A 20,549-nucleotide genomic window follows, 5' to 3' on the forward strand; every position below is an offset into this window, starting at 1 on the left:
CTTTAGTAATAATTTTTATAGATAGACGAAATTTACATTTGACCACTAACCCAGTTTAATATAATAAACAAAATTGAATCTTTCAACATAGCCAAAAACAATATAATGTGTAAGTATTGGCCAAACATTCAGATAACATTACAATTACGTATTCTACTCGGTTAAATAATTTATTCAACTAACTTTTATTTAACACATACTGTCATATATTGCTTTATTTAAGAAATCAATAATTTTATAAATTAAGCTACCTTAAAAAAGGCACAACGTTAAATTTAAATACACCAAGATATTATGATAATGAAATATATTATTTTTATCCAGCACTAATGTTTGACAACTCGAAGTACAGAAATAATGACAACCCATCTGTCAGTCACACAATCTTTGTCTTTTAAAACAAACTTTTATCCGTATTTGACATCCTGCAGTACAGACACAATGACATCCAATCTGTCATTCACCCAAGCTGTGTCTAATGACTCTGTGTTGCTATGGAGGGTCATACAAGTTAATCAACATACTGCTAATATAGTTTAGACAGAGCCATTCTTAAATTCGTAAGTTTTAACAATTGTACTTTTGTAATCCAAAATAGTATATGACTATTTAAAGATTTTATCATTGGATTTCTTTGATATATTTATCAACTCATTATGATTAATGTGTATTCATCATGGCGAGCATATATTTTTATATAGTAGGTACATATTTTTAAAAAAATGTCTTTAAAGAAACATCTCTTATAAATGCATAACTTACTTCACAAAATGTTATTCAATAAAGAGCCGAATATTCTTCCCACATTATCACGCACATAAAAGCCGGGAAACAAAGACCGACAAGTCTACTTAAACATACATATAGTGTATTCTGTAACTTTTGCATTGTACATTAAACACTATTTTTTAAGAACACACACCTGCATATTTCTTACACGATTCTACATTCTTAATTGTATCAATGACTAAAAAAATTAAAAGAGGACACTACGATGAGAATGGAAGTCTTTATTCAACAGTTTCCAATATATATACAAGTTGTCTAAGCAGTTCATTCGACAAATGTCGAGTCTCCGGCAGTACATTGTTGCTTTCTGTTTAGACGTGTCTTCCCCAACTGTTTTCTATGGTATAACACAATTTTCATTAAAATCAGTTTATTTTTCTCGAAACCTATAAAACATAAGCTTACAATTATAAAAGGTGTTACACATGAAATAATATTTATCATTTAATCAATAGTGTTGGTAATGCAATTTTTAAAATAAAAAACAAAATAAGTTAATTTTATGAAAGGTAAAATTTGAACCACTAACACTCACATTTATCACATTTAAGATAGACAAATGTGTCCACCGGAAAGTTCTTTATGTCAACAGTGGATCCAACCGTATAAGTATTAATACAAGAACTTTTAGGGAAATATTTATAGCCGATACAATCGGGATCTCCAAGGCAATAGTAAAAACAATCCTGTAAGAGAAGTGCAAAAACATCCTCAGAAGATGAAAAGTTAAATCAATAGTAAGGCTAAGATTATAATTCCCAAATATAGAAGAGATAACTCAAGACATGGGTAAATAAAGAAAGAGAAAGAAATTTTGTTGTATTGTTTGTATGAAAAAAAGCTGAATAAGTAGAGCTTTCTTAAACACACACACACACACACACACACACACACATATATATATATATATATATATATATATATATATATATATATATATATATATATATATATATATATATATATATATAACGAGTCTCAACTGCCCGAGTGTTCAAACTCAAAATTTTACGGGTTAGCAAACATGAGATTACCCGCCCGACCACTCCAAGCCCCCCCCCACCCCCTCCATTAATATTTATGCTTTGATTTGCTGTCGGGAACAGAGAGGTATTGATAAATTAAGTCTAGATCAGAAGGAGTTACCAAGCGTAGCAAGGACAGATTAAGCTAAGGCTGCCTTCCTGAACATAAAAATATATGGGAACAGAGAGGTGTTCATCTTAAACTACCACCGAGAATGTACAGACATTCACCAACAGCTGTCAAAGAAGAGTTCAATACATTCTCTGGTCAGACACTATTATATGGGTTGGCGTGGTCCTGTCGGTAAAGCTCGTGGTTGCTTAACAGTCAAGTAGTTTGTTCTTGGGCGGGCACAGGCTATGGTGCCAAATCCAGAATGAAAAGTTGGATGAAGTCAGAGTCATTATGTAGGAGGATATCCCGTGCAGTAGAATTAAGAAAGAAGAAGACACCATCAATGAATCGAAGGGCTAGACTAGACAAAACTAAAAAAAAAAACACAAGCAAACAAAGTAAAGGATGTACAAACCTTACCAAACAAGTTTTAAACTGAACCCCATATTTAAAATATAAGTTTAAATTTAAGTATAATTGGATATTGGTTGTAAATAGATAAAAATATAAAACCTCAAAATAGATATAAAAATCAATTATTTCTAAATTCAAAATCATGAATCGACATTGAATGATTAAATTTATATTCTATCTTGTCACTTTACAGTTTTCTGATATAATTCTTTTTAAATGACGTTCTTAAACATCTAGATTTATTTAAAGTGTGTATGTCCAAAAACACATAACTTTACCTCGTGAGGCTCGCCAGTGAGGGGTATGTAAGAATCTACATCGCTTTTTAAAGTGCACTGTGCTACATAAAAATGTACATTTAAAATGCATACACAGAAAAACAATTTTTTAATACACTATCAAAACGATCAGACAAAAGAAATAGTTTAAATATTTTTTACGCAGGCTACAAATTTTACAATTGTCTACAATTAGCATTTCTTTAACCACTTTAGATCGAACTCTAACTTTTCATGCAATTTTTTAAAAAAAAGGATACATATCACATTTATACAACAACACAAGGTCAAGTTTGCTTATAACTTTAATCTGTTGTCCTTGTAAAAAAAATTGATTAAAATTATGCTATTTCTGGGACTTAATAGATTCAATTTTTTTTTTAAAGATTTAAAAACCCGTCCGTAAAAGAGGTGGTGGTTTTTCGAGATCATTTTACAGAGCTCAGCATTGCGAAGACAACAATCGCTGTTTACTTTTGAAATTGACGATAATGTTTAAGCTAAGTTAAACGGTATAAGTAACGACGACGGGTGTTACGTCCCTTACATTTCCCCTGCTTGTGTGTAAGTGTGTTGTGTGCTGGAACGACAGGTACCCTCCCTTTGGTGTATAGTTGTATCCCTTGGTTGAGGTGTGCCAAGTGACGGGTGTCAGAGCGTGTGCTAGTGTGTAAACAGTTAGTTGTAGTGTGGCTGTGGACGTGGCTGTGGACGTGGAACGTGGTGTTGAGTATTGTTATGTATGTTGTAGACCCCTTCGATCTTTTATTATTTTATTACTGTATATATATTACATTTCTTATTATTATTATTATAGAGTGTTATTGTTATCTACTGTTGTATACGTTGTATTTTTCTGTTGCTATATGTATGCCCCTAGACAATGAAGAAACCAACAACGGGTAGAGTTACTAGTATGAGTATGGGTATTATTTCTTTAGCATAAGTTCTGTCAATTCAGGTCATATTAGGAAAGCCCAGTTAAGGATTTTATATTACGCTTAGCAAAACTAATTTACACAACGAAACACTTACAGTTTTCATTGTAGCATGAGATAAATGATCCAGCAACTACATTTTGACTAAAATCTACAGGCTCCCCGGCATAGAGCTTGATTGTACACAGACCATTGGCAAACTTGAAAGAGTAGCATTGTTCTATCCTACAAACTGAGTAGCATTTCTGTGCCAAAAAAAATAGTTTAACTTTAAGTAAGTGTTCTATTTTGACGTAGAAACATACACAAACACAAGCGTATACGCAGAAGCATATAAACAGTAAGATCCAGATCCAGATACAGTCAACGACACATACACAGAGACAGATGCAGACACAGATACAAATACAGAAACATAAAAAGATACAGATACAGATACAGATATAGATATAGATGTAGATGTAGATGTGGATGTGGATGTGGATGTGGATGTGGATGTGGATGTGGATGTGGGTGTGGGTGTGAGTGTGGGTGTGGGTGTGGGTGTGGGTGTGGGTGTAGGTGTAGGTGTAGTTGTAGGTGTAGGTGTAAGTGTAGGTGTAGGTGTAGGTGTAGGTGTAGGTGTAGGTGTAGGTGTAGGTGTAGGTGTATGTGTAGGTGTAGGTGTAGGTGTAGGTGTAGGTGTAGGTGTAGGTGGAGGTGGAGGTAGAGGTGGAGGTGGAGACGGGAACGTAGACGTAGACGTAGACGTAGACGTAGACGTAGACGTAGACGTAGACGTAGACGTAGACGTAGACGTAGACGTAGACGTAGACGTAGACGTAGACGTAGACGTAGACGTAGACGTAGACGTAGATGAAGATGAAGATGCAGATGTAGATGTAGATGTAGATACGGATGTAGATGTACATACGGATACAGATATAGATACGGATACAGATACAAATACAGATACGGATGCAAATACGAAACAGATACAGATACAAATACAGTTACATAAACAGATACAAATACATAAACAGATACATTTACATAAACAGATACAGATACATAAACAGATACAGATACAGATACATAAACTGATACAGATACAGAAACAGATACAGATACAGATACAGAAACAGATACAGATACAGATACAGATACAGATACAGATACATATACATATACAGATACAGATACAGATACAGATACAGATACAAATACAGATACAGATACAGATACAGATACAGATACAGATACAGATACAGATACAGATACAGATACAGATACAGATACAGATACAGATACAGATACAGATACAGATACAGATACAGATACAGATACAGATACAGATACAGATACAGATACAGATACAGATACAGATACAGATACAGATACAGATACAGATACAGATACAGATACAGATACAGATACAGATACAGATACAGATACAGATACAGATACAGATACAGATACAGATACAGATACAGATACAGATACAGATACAGATACAGATACAGATACAGATACAGATACAGATACAGATACAGATACAGATACAGATACAGATACAGATACAGATACAGATACAGATACAGATACAGATACAGATACAGATACAGATACAGATACAGATACAGATACAGATACAGATACAGATACAGATACAGATACAGATACAGATACAGATACAGATACAGATACAGATACAGATACAGATACAGATACAGATACAGATACAGATACAGATACAGATACAGATACAGATACAGATACAGATACAGATACAGATACAGATACAAATACAAAAGTTATATGGTGTTTTATATTGCTTATGTTTTTCTAGATAGTTCCAGAATGACTGACAGAAGAGCGAAAATATTATTACTAATATGTTTTTTTACGTTTGATTTTATTATGCCAATCTTATTTTTGCTGTGTAAAAGTTACTTCTTAGTCAACCTAAATCGATCTCCATTTCTGCAAGAGTACACAGTGACCCAGCCCCCCCCCCCCCCACACCTCTCTTTTCTTTCAAACGGAAGTCATAAATGATAGTTTAAATAACTGGGATTGATTTGGGGTTAAAAGACTATAGTGTTTGGGACGGACTTATTGAATATTGGTTTGTGTCGTGCAAAGCAATCGACCGACTATGTCCGAACGGGAATCTGGATCGTCTAAAATAAACCATAGTTGTATATTCAGATACCTATGGATATGTATTAGGATGTAAATTGATGTTAGTAAGTACAGTAATATGGGTATAGGTATGCACTTTTAATACATTACCAGGGCTGATGTTACGTTTCGGGTTTTAATTATTTCACTTGTTAACGGAACACAGTCTCCTTAAAAAATTACAAGATAAAAATTAGGAAACAATGATAATTTTTTTTCAATACAAATTCAGTGTGTAATGTAACTATAAATACATATGACAAAGGAACAGTGTAAGCCCGATTTCTCTTCAAAAGACTTATTAAATTTAAAATATTCATTTTTAAAAGCAATTACTCATACAAGGTAAATAAAATAACATACGTTAAATAGAACATGTATAAGTGAAATAAAAAAACCAAATTAACGCTGCTAGGGTTCATAGTATTTTCCAGTCATCTCTTTGGGGGTCTACGTCTCCCGCCCCAACCCCCCCCCCCCCCCCCCACCGGAAGAAATAGAATTTAAATAGATAATAAATACTTTTACCAGTGTCCGCCCACCCCACCTCACGAACATTACAAGTGCCTCCCCCCTTCCCTGGAGAAAAAAAGTCTGAAAGAAACACTGCTTTTAATGTAATTTCATTACGAAAACAATAATTCCCTAAAAATCTACAATAATAAAATTAAATTTAAAAAACTTTTTGATGTTTTTTAAAGTAAGTCTAAATATTATAACTATTTTGCTGTGAGACATTTTGTCTGAGATCGTTTGTCGCGCAGGTCATTTGTCCGTGATATATTTTATTCGGAGATAATTTCTCAAGGACCTATAAATATATATGTATACATATATATATATATATATATATATATATATATATATATATATATATATATATATATATATATATATATATATATATATATATATATATACTTGCCATACCGGCAAAGTCATGCACTGACCTCTGTGAATCATTTTCTGTAAAGGACCATGACTTTTGTGTTTATTAAGCATCATATAACCGGCAATGAACTCTAACTTTAAACTTAACACTAACCACAACCAACTAAAACAAAGAAAAAACGACACAAAAACAAACACAAATATAATACAAACACAAAGAAAACGCAAACATAAGTACAATTGCAAACACAAATGCAAACATAAAAGCAAACACAAAAAAAAAAGCAAACACAAACGCAACCATAACACATAAAAAACTCAAACCCAAACTAAAATACAGACGCAAATGCCTACATTAACGCAATCAATAACACAGAACATAAACACAAATTTTAATGTAAATATAAACGCATAGTTCTCACAATATAGCACGGGTCGCCAAATTGCACCTTACCGAGGCGTCGGAAGACCCACCTGAAACAACTTGTTAAACAACTATAATACCCATCTTATCGTTAGTCTGTTTAACTCACTAATCCGATCGTATACGCAATAGCGCTCACCGTAAGGCCATGGCGCCCAATAGCACCTTGTCAGCGTGAAGAAAGACGCCCGGATTCAATATAGTGAAGGACTATAATAACTCTTCTTATCGAAAACAAAGGTATGCACTAAAGCGCTGACATGATAGAGCCAACGAACGCGTCTGATTCAAAAGTGATCGGCTATAATATCCCAAGCTTTTCCGGAAACGGAAAGATTGACTAAACTGGTATTGACTAAAAGAAATAAACTAATAAACAGTACATTCCGAGTAAAAAATAAATAAAAGGCAATATTTAAAATATCCGTTTTTTACCTACCATAAGGAGAATCAGAATCCGTTGGAGCTGTATAAATATAATATAAATATTATATAAATATTATATAAATATAAAATAAATATAATATAAATATTATATAAATATTATATAAATATTATATAAATATTATATAAATTTTAAAAACAATATTATATATCAATATTTATTTCAATATTATATCAATATTATATCAATATTATATCAATATTATATCTATATTATACCAATATTATATCAATATTGTATCAATATTATATTAAAACCAGATAGACCATATATGTATCATAAAAAGTTCAGGAGATCACTTCAGGATGTACGCGTCAAGAGAGGAGCTGATGTTGCTTCAGACCATCACCTACTGGTAGCTAAAGTAAAACTCAAGCTGAAGAAAAACATGTTGGAAAACAAAAGGAAATACAGGTACAACACAGGCCTGCTAAAGGACCCATCTAAACTCAACGAATTTAAACTTCATATGTCCAATTGTTCCAGGTACTACAAGAACTAATAGAAGAAGAGACGATAGAGGAAACATGGGAAAAAACTAAAAGTATATTAACATCAACATGCGAAGAAGTGCTAGGCCCTATCAAAAGACAAGCGAAGGAATGGATATCAGCAGATACCATGAAAATTATTGAAGAGAGAAAAAGAAAGAAGGCAACATTAAACAACAGCCGCACACGGGCTACGAAATTAAAAGCACTGGAAGAATACACCGAAACGAACAAAAATGTCAAGAAACACATAAGGAAAGACAAACGGAGCTATTTGGAACTGCTGGCAAGAGAAGCGGAAGAAGCACTGTACCATGGTAATATTAGGGACGTGTACAATACAATTAAGAAGATATCTGGTAAGTACAGTAAGCCAGAGAGGCCAGTGAAAACCCAAGATGGAAAGACAATACCTGATGCGGAAGGACAGATGAAGAGATGGGTAGAACATTTTGAAGAACTACTGAATAGACCAACACCAGAGTGCACGCAAGACATACCACCAGCTGAAAGTGACCTCCCTATAGACTGCAAACCACCTTCAAAAGAAGAGATACATAGAGCTATAAAGCAGCTGAAAAATTGGAAGGCTCCAGGAATAGATGGTATACCGGCAGAAGCACTGACAGCAGATATAGAAACTAGCACCACTCTACGATACACACTCTTCAAGAAAATCTGGGAAGATGAACAAATACCAGAGGAGTGGAAGGAGGGACTACTCATAAAGCTTCCAAAGAAAGGCGATCTTAGTGCATGCTCTAACTATAGAGGGATAACACTTTTGTCCATCCCAGGCAAAGTCTTCAACAGAATATTATTAAACAGAATGAAGGAAGCCATAGATCCCCAGCTTCGAGATCAACAGGCGGGCTTTAGGAAGGAAAGGTCATGCATAGACCAAATTGCTACCCTGCGCATCATCATTGAACAGACCCAAGAGTGGAACTCATCTCTCTATATTAATTTCATAGACTATGAGAAGGCCTTTGATAGCCTGGATAGGCAGTCAATGTGGAAATTGTTGAGACACTACGGGGTGCCACAGAAAATAGTCAACATTATTATGTCTTCATATGAAGGTCTCAAATGTAGAGTAGTGCATGGCCAACAGACTACAGAGGCCTTCCCAGTACGGACCGGAGTAAGGCAGGGTTGCCTACTTTCACCATTCCTGTTCCTACTGGCCATAGACTGGGTTATAAAGATGTCAACAGAGAAAACGCGAAACGGTATACAGTGGACATTGTGGAGCCAGCTGGATGACCTGGACTTTGCTGACAACCTGGCCCTCCTTTCTCACACACAACAGCAAATGCAGGATAAAACCAAACGGGTTGCAAATTTTTCTACAAGCCTGGGTCTGAACATCCACAGAGGGAAAAGTAAAGTTCTCAAAGTCATTGCATCAAACAACAACCCTATAACACTGGCAGAAGAAGCCCTAGAAGAAGGGGATAGATTCGCCTACCTTGGAAGTATTGTTGATAAGCAGGGTGGGACAGAAGCAGACATAAAAATAAGGACGGGTAAGGCAAGAGCAGTCTTCAACCAACTAAAAAATGTTTGGGGTTCGGGAGATTTAACCCTTAGAATAAAAATCCGGATCTTCAACACACTAGTAAAACCTGTTTTACTCTATGGAGCCGAGACATGGAGAATAACTGCTATAAATAAGAAGAAAATACAATCATTTATAAACGCATGTCTCAGAAAGATCCTGCGAATTCGCTGGCCTAAAACCATCAGAAATGATGTTCTATGGCAACGGACAAATCAACTGCCAGTGGAAGTAGAGATCCTCCAGAGAAAATGGAAATGTATTGGCCACACACTCAGGAAGCCTGTATCCAGCATAACAAGACAGGCCCTCATGTGGAATCCACAAGGCAGGAGGAAGAAAGGCAGACCAAGAAAGACCTGGAGACGTGACCTGGAAGAAAACACCAAGAAGATTGGATACACCTGGGGGCAGTTGGAGAGACTAGCCCTGGACAGAGACGTCTGGAAAGCTCTTGTCAGCGGCCTATGTCCCAGTAGGGACGACAGGCAAACATGACATGACATTATATCAATATTATATCAATATTATATCAATATTATATCAATATTATATCAATATTATATCAATATTATATCAATATTATATCAATATTATATAACTAGTATATAAATATTACATAATTATTATATAAATAATATATTAATATTTTATAAATAGTATATAAATAGTATATAAATAGTATATAAATAGTATATAAATAGTATATAAATAGTATATAAAAAGTATATAAATATTATTTAAATATTATTTAAATATTATCTAAATATTATATAAATATTTTATAAATATTCTATAAATATTATATAAGTATAATATAAATAGTATATAAATAGTATATACATAGTATATAAAGAGAATATAAATAGTATATAAATAGTATATAAATAATATATAAATATTATATAAATAGTATATAAATAGTATATAAATAGTATATACATAGTATATAAATAGTATATAAATAGTATATACATAGTATATAAATAGTATATAAATGGTATATATAAAGTATATAAATATTATTTAAATATTATATAAATATTATCTAAATATTATATAAATATTATCTAAATATTATGAAAATATTATAAAAATATAAAAATAATATAAAAATATTTTATAAATATTATATATATATATATATATATATATATATATATATATATATATATATATATATATATATATATATATATATATATATATATATATATATATATATATATATATATATATATATATATATATATATATATATATATTGGCGTGTGTGTGTACTTATACTCACCGATAAATACCAATCTTACGTAAAACACAGTAAACTATTTGTTTTCTTTATCGTTTTCCCCTTTTAACACGAGATCGATAATTATTATACATTTTAAAAAATAAATGTTGAGTTACGTTTCTTCGATGACCTACCATCACACTTTGTTGGGTCCATTGTATTTACGACGAATCCAGGTCTACATAAACAAGTGAAGCTTCCGACTGTGTTGATGCAAATCTGTTGACATGGGCTTGGCTGAGCGCTGCATTCATCGATGTCTAGAAGTTAAGTTTCAGACAAAAAGTACTATGGAGCCGTGTTAAATATGTAGGCCTATTTGAAAAAGTATAATTTTTCTGAGGAAATATAAATGTTTTAATTCGGAGACTTACCGTCACACCGCCTAGGGTCTTTTCTACTAATGACATATCCAGCATTACATGAGCAGGTGTAGCTTCCCATGGTGTTCGTACAAACCTGTTCACATGGACTTGGCTGAGCTTTGCATTCGTCAATGTCTGAAAAAATTTGAACCATAGAAAGCAGGTATGTGTATCAAACAATGTGTGCTCTACACTTGTTTACGTAATATCTTATTTCCAGCTGGCCAATCACAATTTTCGACTAGTACAATACGCAAAACATAAACAATCTTTTAAAAATCTAAAAACGTGTATTTTAGTAGGGCGGCAAAAGAACTATCGCAATGATACCGTAACACACAATAGCAAATTACCTATAAACGATATTTGCTTATAACAGAAGCTCATAGTCACAATAATCCGGATCATCTGCAAAATTGGTCCACTTGAAATAATGTGTGATCGCTTAAGCATGTATAAACGGTCCTACCATATAATTTTACGATGTTTTTACATTGGAAAACCAACCGATCTAGGAGTTAAAGCTCCTAAATTAAACTTTACTTCCCTTAGCTTACTGCAACTACTCAGTTGATATTGGTAAATAAAAAATATTCTGATTTACACGAAGTATATTGCAAGTTGATATTACAAATTATAAATATTCTGATTACTTCTAACCTAAAGTATAATGAGGGAAACTATGTGATTATTTTATCATGGTTTCCTTTGTAAAGGAATTGGTAAGCGGCTTTTATAAAGTAATTAATAACATACATATTACTTCCTATAAAAATTTACGATAATATATTTCAGGTGTCATGTTTGCTATTAATTGTATTTGCCTTAATTATTGTGAATCTTAAAATAGTAGGTAATTTTCTTATTATTAGGACGAAATACATCTCTAATTTTTAAAATTATTTTTACATATATGTTGATTAATTTATCAATTTTAAAATATCGATATTCTCACCATTACTTTTAGAAGAAGAAGCTGTGAAGTACAATTCGAACGGCTTGCAGGAAGACACATTTTGTCCATTGACCACCGTTGTAATTTGCTTGCAGCTACACTGGGCTAAAATAAAGTAGCATTCATTGTTATTGTCGGTATATTATGTCTCGATACTATGAGTTTATTCTACTTCATAACAGCAACTTCCCTTACGATAATTTAATAACTGTCAATTTTATTTTAGCTTTTCAGAAGTACCGACTATCTTAATAACGTTGTACCGCCCGAAATAACAGAAATTGACACACAGCAATAGACAAAATCAATTTTCCAATACAATAAACCATTTTATTATAGGCAAATCACGCTACATGTATCTTCTAAAAAAATGGAGGTTTAAGAATATGATTTTATTAAGATTTTATTAAGGTAAGTCTGTAATATTTTGTTTAAAAAATAACTTGGTTTTAATGTTTTTTTAAATGTGGCTGCTTCTTGAATAAAATGATTAAAATTTTCACAAATAAAAAAATAAATATAAAAGCGTTTATTGTCTTCACAAATTACAGCAACAACAAAAAAATACATATGCAAAAATGTACTAACAAATTGGATTAAAAAATTATTTTGCTGTGACGCAACTAAAGCTGTATGCTTGTATGACTAAAAATAAAAGTCAGGGCGTCCAATAATTAAAACTAGACATAGGTCTTATATAGTACGTTATGTAAAGAAAGTCTGTCAATGACCTCCCCAAGAAAGAAAATATATTCTTACCATGAGATCTCACGGGGACGACATGGCTTAGCGTTAGAGAGCTAAGTCTTGCCGTGAATCTCGAGTTCGAATCCGGATTCAAAGCGGTCGCGGCTGGGAAAAGTGCTAACACCACTATCCCTTCAAATGCCGAGGTCAATAAATCAAATAAACTCTACTTCATCTGCCACATGTGTCTTGGTCACGAACGGGATTAAGAAGAGGAAGTGTGCTGACAGGCTTTTGATGTTTAGTTTTACCAGCATATTGCTTTGGAAGGTTAAATAAGCTTTGATATATTTTTGTTCCTTTTTTATGCTTTTTTAAAATTAATATAATAAAATCATTTTACCATACAATAAACACTGTATGTGAGAATAATTTTTCACTTGTTACTTATTCGTTTGAAACAAGGTTGACACAAAATAGATTAATAGTAAAAATCCCCCGATTGCTTGTTCCAGACTTCGAATTATTTAAGTATTTCTCTAGAATTATGTATTGTTATCTCAGCTTTTATTTAGAATATAGTAATCTTTTTTTTAAATTAGATACAAATTACATAGTCTTGCATGTCACTTAAACTCTACAGGTGTGCAAAATTTAAATCTAATCGGACAATGAGAAGAGAGTTAAAGTAACATTGCAAGATTTGCGGTGCCGCAACATTTTAGTGAACTTAATAAACCCTTTAATAACTAGAAATCTAGAATTGCAAACACCAAAATCTGTCTCAATGTAAATAAACCAGGAGTTATATCCTCTAACTGTATCGAAAATTCTTATATAACACTACTGGAGATGGCAACTCGGGATATGGACATGAATTCTGAAATTTAGTAAAGTACAGCTTACGGTCAACGGAAATTTTTCAAAATTTGACGGAAGGCAAAGAATTAGATATTTCAACCATGTTTCAAATTCCGTTTATCTATTAATCACTACTTAAATTGTAGGCTTTTGAAAATCGAAAAAAAGAATAACTTCCACTTCCGGTTTCCGGAAATCGATGAAAAGTTGTTACAGAACTACAAATTTGATATTTTACTTTTATATGAAATTTCATAAACCTAGCTCTAACGGAAAGCGTGATCACAGACATACACATGCATAAACACACAAACATACGGACAAAATTGCAAAACTATGTTTTTCCAACTCATGGAGGTGTAATGCGTTGAGATTTTCGCAAATCTCGAGACGTTCTTTATACTGCTAGACTAGAACGTTGAATTGGTTACGTTTGTTTCAGTTTATTTTACTATTTCAACTATTTTTCTAACTGCATGCGATCGCAATAGACTCACCCTGTGCGTATGATATGCACATAATCAGTATGGCTGCGATGTTAACTTTTGCAAACTTCATCTTGATACAACTTTTAAGGTGATATAGGTATAGTTATATATCTGTAATTGAAACAAAATTATTAATAATAAAACAAGATGAACATTACTATTTTTTTCTTTGAACAAACATATCGCAGACCAAATAAAACGAACGTATTTAATGAGCTGGTAACACAGGATGAATACGTAGCCTACTTATATCGGTGTCCGGTCAAAAAACCCCTGGACAAAAAACCCCTGGACATAAACCCTCCGACATAAACCCCCTGGACAAACCCCCCCCCCCGCGACATAAACCCCCTGGACAACCCCCCCCCCCCCCCCGCGACATAAACCCCCTGGACAGAAACCCCCCGCGATATAAGCCCCCCGGATAATAACCCCCGGACTGAAGTTTATATAAAGAAAAAATAACGATGATGTGAACCAAGAAATTTTAAAAAATTACATTAAATTAATGTTTTACGACTAAGAAAATAGTCTCTACCTAAAAAAATGCTTTTCGAAATCAAGGAGTGACCTTAGTTGTATTTGATCAAAGATCGGACACCGACAACACCTTAGATATAGGTCATCCACATGTGGGAGCCGTGTGGATCAAAGCAACACATTCTTAAGAATTAACAAAAGATGTCAGGGATTCACCGGCGGAAGCTTGGTTCATATACACCTTGACATACAGAACCATGGTATTAATATAAAATCAAATTTATTTCTCAACAATCGTATATTTTCTGGAATGGAGTTCGTTCAATCCAATAAAGGAAATTTAAAGGTGATTTTTGAAGGCTATGTTTATGTAAAGCAAAAAGATCTGGCGAACGGCGTTGTGTCATTTGAGTGTTCCAAAAGACGCAACAAGGCAACAAGGCAGAATGCAAAGCAAAAATAAAGTCTCATGGTGAACAGCTTGTTGAACGATGTAATGAACATTCGCATGGACCAGATCCATCTCAACTGGAAGTGTGTAAAGTAGTGCAGCAGATGAAACAACTGGCAGAAGAAACGGAAGCAGCACGTAAGTTATAATAAAAATACAAGTTTTTTTCTAATGTTTGTTTTGTATTTTTGTATTAATTTTGTTTCTCATCATGTTTGATTTTTCCTCAATTGGGAGGGTTTTGTCCAGGGGGTTTATATCGCGGGGGGGGGGGGGGGGTTTGTCCAGGGGTTTATATCGCGGGGGGTTTTTGTCCAGGGGGTTTATGTCGGGGGGTTTATGTCCAGGGGATATGTCCAGAGGGTTTTTGACCGGGAGCCCTTATATTAACAATAATTATTAGACTCCGCGTTCGATAAATAAATAAATAAAAGCATCTAAATAGTATATAAATAGTATATAAATATTAGATACATAGTATATTCCTAGTATATAAATAGTGTAGTTTTGTTACCAATGTTTGAAAGAGACGTACAAATATTTTTAAAATGAACACAATGTTTCTAATATCATCACCTTTGGTTTAAATTCAGCAAACTAAAATCCATATAGAGAATAGTAAGTTAAACGTATTTGTTAAATTGATTTTCATTTCTGGCGTATATAATGCTTAAAAAATTATTAACTGGTTGTTCTCTATTATATAAATTTTCAAGCCGATAAAATATTGTCAAATTTGTAATAAAACTTGTGAAACTCTTCATTACATTAATGAATTTTGTGACAGCTTTTTCTGAACAAAATCTTACACGGTAGGCTGTGGTGATTAGAGAGCATAAATAATAAGGAAAGTGAATTATTGAATCAAACAATGTTTATTTTGCAAAATAACAGAATGTAGCAATGTTGCTACATTATTTAACGATAGGTTAAAATATTTAAACATAGAAAAAAAGATAAATTTATTTCGTAATTATTGATTTTTGAAATACACTTATTTTTCTCACATCAGGAAATTAGAAAATTCATTAGAAATTCATTTTCAAGAAAGCAATTTAAATGTTTCGCACCACATCAGTATTACTAGTTATGTCATGTCTTACTAATCATGAATCTTTTTATCGTGCCAGTCAATACGTAGTCTCAGTTTGTTCAGCATGACCTCTATCAAGTATAATTTCAACTTGTCATTGTTCTAAATGCAAAGTGGTTTTTGACTATTCAAACTTGTTGATAGGAAAGAAATTCAAACATATCTACTATCCTGACATTCGGTCCTCATTAGATCTTGGTCCAGTGCAATGATACCAAAAAAATTACTGTTAGAAGCCAATGGTTTATATCTGCTGTATCAAAGTCTGCAAGTTTTATATGGAATCTTTGTGCAATGTAGATCTAGTAATAGTGCACTTTCATCCATTAAATTAACAGTCTCTATCTATGATGTAAAATAAAATAATCTTGAGCACTCATAAGTCTTTGGGCTAAAAAATAAATTGATCAATTCATATTTCTTACAAATACAAGAGAGCATTCACGTGTTTTAGTTTACATTTTATGTTCAGCTTATGAATGTATATCTTATAATAATGTATATAGCTCCAAACCAATAAATAAGCATGTTGTCTCTATATCACTTTCTAAGTGTACAATTTTAGTTAGAGGAACACCTTCAACATCAGGTAAACCAATAAATGAATAATTAGACAATAGTGACTAAAGAAATATGCAGTCTCTATTTTTGACATAATTCTTCTGTAAGAATCTTTACACATCCTGTAAAAAAATAATATCATTACTAAAACAAACGATGCATTATATCTATATATATATGTATTAACGCTTTAAAATAACACTCTATGTCAATATTGATATACAAGTAAACCTTAGTAAATAAGACAACTTTCGGTGCCTCAACGATCATTAGCGCAGGTGATGAAGAGTTCAATATTTTCTGTGAAATTTGGCACTAGTAGTTATAATGCGGTCAGTTTTATGCAAAAAAAAAAATCTGTAGTTTCCCTACCTTATGTTAAGCGTTGATTAGAGCTTGATGGACCAGAACAAGGGATCAGAGCATCTGTCTTAACAGTCACGGGCTCTAGCTACAAACCACTCTGTCATAATACAGACTTTATATTGTGTTACAAGCTTTGCAAACTAGAAACCGTCATAATATTACAATACAACTGCGCCCCTATAATACAAGACTGTGAGTTCAATTCATAACAAAAGCAACTTACTTGTGATAACAAAACAATCAGACTCCCTGTTGTCCAATTAATTTTTACTTTAATCACTGATGGTGCAGATAGGAACAGCATATGTTGTCGAACACCAAGTCGATTTGTCACGTTTGGAAAACAACAAGTCTCGTGTTGTATGCAATGACTCAGCAGACGACAGGTGTTTAAAAATCGACTACCCCGCAACACGTGCCCCGCCAAACTCATAGAATCCAAATCATCCGCACGCTAACGGTTTGTTAGTGAAATGTCGCACTGCCGCCCAGGGGACTTCACTCGTTTTTAAACCGCAGAACGGCGCAACTCTTGGATCGGAGAAAATTCTAGTCCTCTAAGACAGGGGTCTCCAAACTTTTCAATCCGAGGGCCGCATTAACAATCAAATTTCAGTTCGGGGGCCAGTTTCTTCTTGATTTTTCTGGGCAAAGTTCCACAGCCATCACCAACAAACGTTTTTTCCGTGGACAAAAAGACCTCCGCGGGCCGGATGAGAGGACATCGCGGGCCGCATCTGGCCCGCAGGCCATAGTTTGGAGACCCCTGCTCTAAGACATTAAGGTTAGACTTCTGTTAAACATTTAAAGCTAATGGTTAACTTTGTGGTAAAAATTTATTCATCTGAACCGATTCCTATTAACTCGTTATCGAAAGCTGATTTAACTCGAAGTTAATTGAGAATTACTGATTTTGTAAAGCTGATAGAGATTAATTATTCATCCTTAATAATTAATCTGTTAACCTTGATCTACACTTTTTGCTGCACATTCTTAGTAAATATAGTCGCAGATTACGTCTAAGTTGACCATTGATAAAGGTCACATTAAAAGTTTCTTCAGAACGTCCACCACCGACCCTCCGCCTTTACGACAAGTTAAAATGTATATGGAAATCTATATATATAATTCTCTTCTTGGAGACGTTAGAAAACAAGCTGTAAGCGCGCCTTGCAGTCCCCTCTCTTCCTCTCTAGGAAGTCAGGTGAGCTGTGGTTCACGCTAAATGTTTACACTCGTAGAGCCGGGTTTAGTGACGGCTATTAGGGGCAGATAATTTAGTTTGAAACGATTTTAAACTTATGAGAGGTAGCTAAGAGGAGGCTGCTTTCACGGCGGGGGGGGGGGGGGGGTTATCGTCCTTAACGACTTACTGATAGTGTTTTAAAGCAAATATTTTCAGTGACAGCAGTGATACTGTCGAATTCACAAATTATAAATAACTGAAAAGTAGAAAATAAAACAACTAAATAGCGGCGGGGGTCGGCTCGTTATATTATATTTGACTTCGGAAAATAATTAGTCGTAACACTTCCACGCCCCGCCCCCAGGAATTTCAAGTTTCCAACTACATGGAGTAAAAAGTCTGAAAGAAACACTGGTCGCAGAACATACAGACTAAAGGTAGACCCTACATCTCTAATCTAATCATGCAGACAGCCATTGTTTTCAAACACTTTTTCCTGGGTGGGTTGGGTTGGTGGGAGTGGGGGTAGTACTTAAAATTTTCGGGGGTTGGTGGACATACTAAATCTTTCGATTTTTGGACAAGAATATAAGTATATATTTTCTATATAGGTACTTCCCTAAAGCCCCCACCCCCATTCTCATTTGTAGTTCATTATTAACTTAAAGCTTGTTACTGTAACATATTTTATGCATTTTTAAAAATCTAGGAACACTTTAGTAAAATCATTTTTTAATAATTCTTCTTTAATACCAGATAAATGGCCCGTTGAGGGAGAGATACAACGGGCGCTAGGTTAATAGTGTTAAATATTTCTCTAAACCAAAACTACAGTCACCAACTCAACTTCAAATTTAACCGGAAACGGTATATATATATATATATATATATATATATATATATATATATATATATATATATATATATATATATGTATATATATATATATATATATATATATATATATATATATGTATATATATATATATATATATATATATATATATATATATATATATATATATATATATATATATTTGTTTTCATATGTTAAAACACACTTTTATTTCAGTGTTGACATGATGCTCTGGTATGCGTTATGCTAATTACTAACATCAAATATTTCATTTGAAAAAAAATAGACGTTGGGTTTTTAAACTTGGTCGTGCGGGTGATATATTCTTATACAAGTACTCAAAATATCTGATAACCATTAAATAAAAGTATTTGTTTTTTTCCTTATCATATTGTACGATCATAAATTATTTCCAGCTACCCAAATTGATTTGCATAACATTTGTCTCAGCATACAGATATAAACACATAGATAAACTCAGTATATATATATATATATATATATATATATATATATATATATATATATATATATATATATATATATATATATAATTGTAAAATATTATATTATTATTATTTTATTGATTGTCATATGGTTTTGTTTACTATGTTAAATATTGTTTATATGCATATATAATACATGTAAGAAATGTCTGTCGTATAAATTTTTCATATTTCACTAAACATTTTAAAGTTAGTATTAGTAATATAGTATGCGAATATTAAAGAAATTATTTCGATAGACAGCGTAGTTGGGCTCGCCAAACATGAGACAATCCTGCCATGTTAGGTGGACGAAACTAGATTAAAGAGGATGGAATAACAATAAAGGTACACCTTCATGTCAAGGTGGCCGCCCGCTTTGATGGCAGACACATGCCTTAAGGGAAAGACATCCACAAAGGGATAGTAAAAATAGCATCTGCAGTCCATATTTATACGTTGATCACACCTTAACGATCCGGTGAAAAATGCTTATTTAAACAAACAGCGGTCATCACGGAGCTAAGATTGTCGTAGTGTGCATCAAACAAAGCATAATTAGTGGTGATTACTCAGCTATGGCCTTTTTCGTTACCACTCAAAAAGGTTTTTGGACATTTGTTGCTTATGAATTTATGTTTGCCATAAGCAGGCAAAGAGATTTGGAAATGTGAAATTAGGACATGTCGAGCAAGAGTTCACACAATAGATGATCACATAGTATTAGAGAGGTATGATCATATTGATGTACTTGTCAGCAATGAAACGTAACGTTATGTTTGTGTTGATGATTCACATTTTTCATAAATATTTCGCGTGTTTTGAAGCTTAATGTTGTTCAACTATCGTTACTTTATTTGTTTTAAGCATTATCATGTATTATACCTTTC

The 20,549-nt window shown here is 33.1% G+C and overlaps 2 protein-coding genes across 4 annotated transcripts in view; both read right to left on the reverse strand.

Moving 5' to 3' along the window:
- The window catches only part of LOC131948335 (fibulin-1-like), a 47,031-nt gene extending 29,582 nt beyond the window's left edge, over positions 1–17,449 (reverse strand). For 2 of the 3 annotated variants that reach the window (XM_059310146.1, XM_059309954.1), the window contains exons 1-2: positions 17,139–17,218; positions 14,191–14,292 (exon numbers count right to left, since the gene is read on the reverse strand). In XM_059310146.1, coding sequence (XP_059166129.1) covers positions 14,191–14,251 — 61 coding nt within the window. In that variant the 5' untranslated portion in view covers positions 14,252–14,292; positions 17,139–17,218. Of the gene's footprint in view, positions 1–14,190; positions 14,293–17,138; positions 17,219–17,355 lie in introns of those variants that run through there. The other variant, XM_059310081.1, reaches the window with a different exon arrangement.
- On the reverse strand, positions 1,068–11,125 carry LOC131948733 (uncharacterized). Its single transcript, XM_059310442.1, has 7 exons — positions 10,960–11,125; positions 7,477–7,503; positions 5,834–5,892; positions 3,657–3,804; positions 2,622–2,683; positions 1,325–1,475; positions 1,068–1,126 (listed from the first exon to the last, which is right to left on the reverse strand). Coding segments are annotated over exons 1-7 (471 nt in total). The 5' UTR covers positions 10,982–11,125; the 3' UTR covers positions 1,068–1,124.
- Positions 17,450–20,549: the final 3,100 nt, after the last annotated feature.

Source organism: Physella acuta, unplaced genomic scaffold (assembly GCF_028476545.2).
Source record: "Physella acuta isolate Inbredline_101_S28 unplaced genomic scaffold, ASM2847654v3 ptg000007l, whole genome shotgun sequence".
Lineage (NCBI taxonomy): Eukaryota > Metazoa > Mollusca > Gastropoda > Physidae > Physella > Physella acuta.

Coding starts and splice junctions, on each gene's coding strand:
- LOC131948733 (XM_059310442.1), bottom strand. CDS start 10,981: ATGGACCCAACAAAGTGTGATG. Junction 5,893..7,476: donor GGATTCTGATTCTCCTTATG/GTAGGTAAAAAA, acceptor TAATTTTTTAAG/GAGACTGTGTTCCGTTAACA. Junction 1,476..2,621: donor TCACTGGCGAGCCTCACGAG/GTAAAGTTATGT, acceptor CTTCTCTTACAG/GATTGTTTTTACTATTGCCT.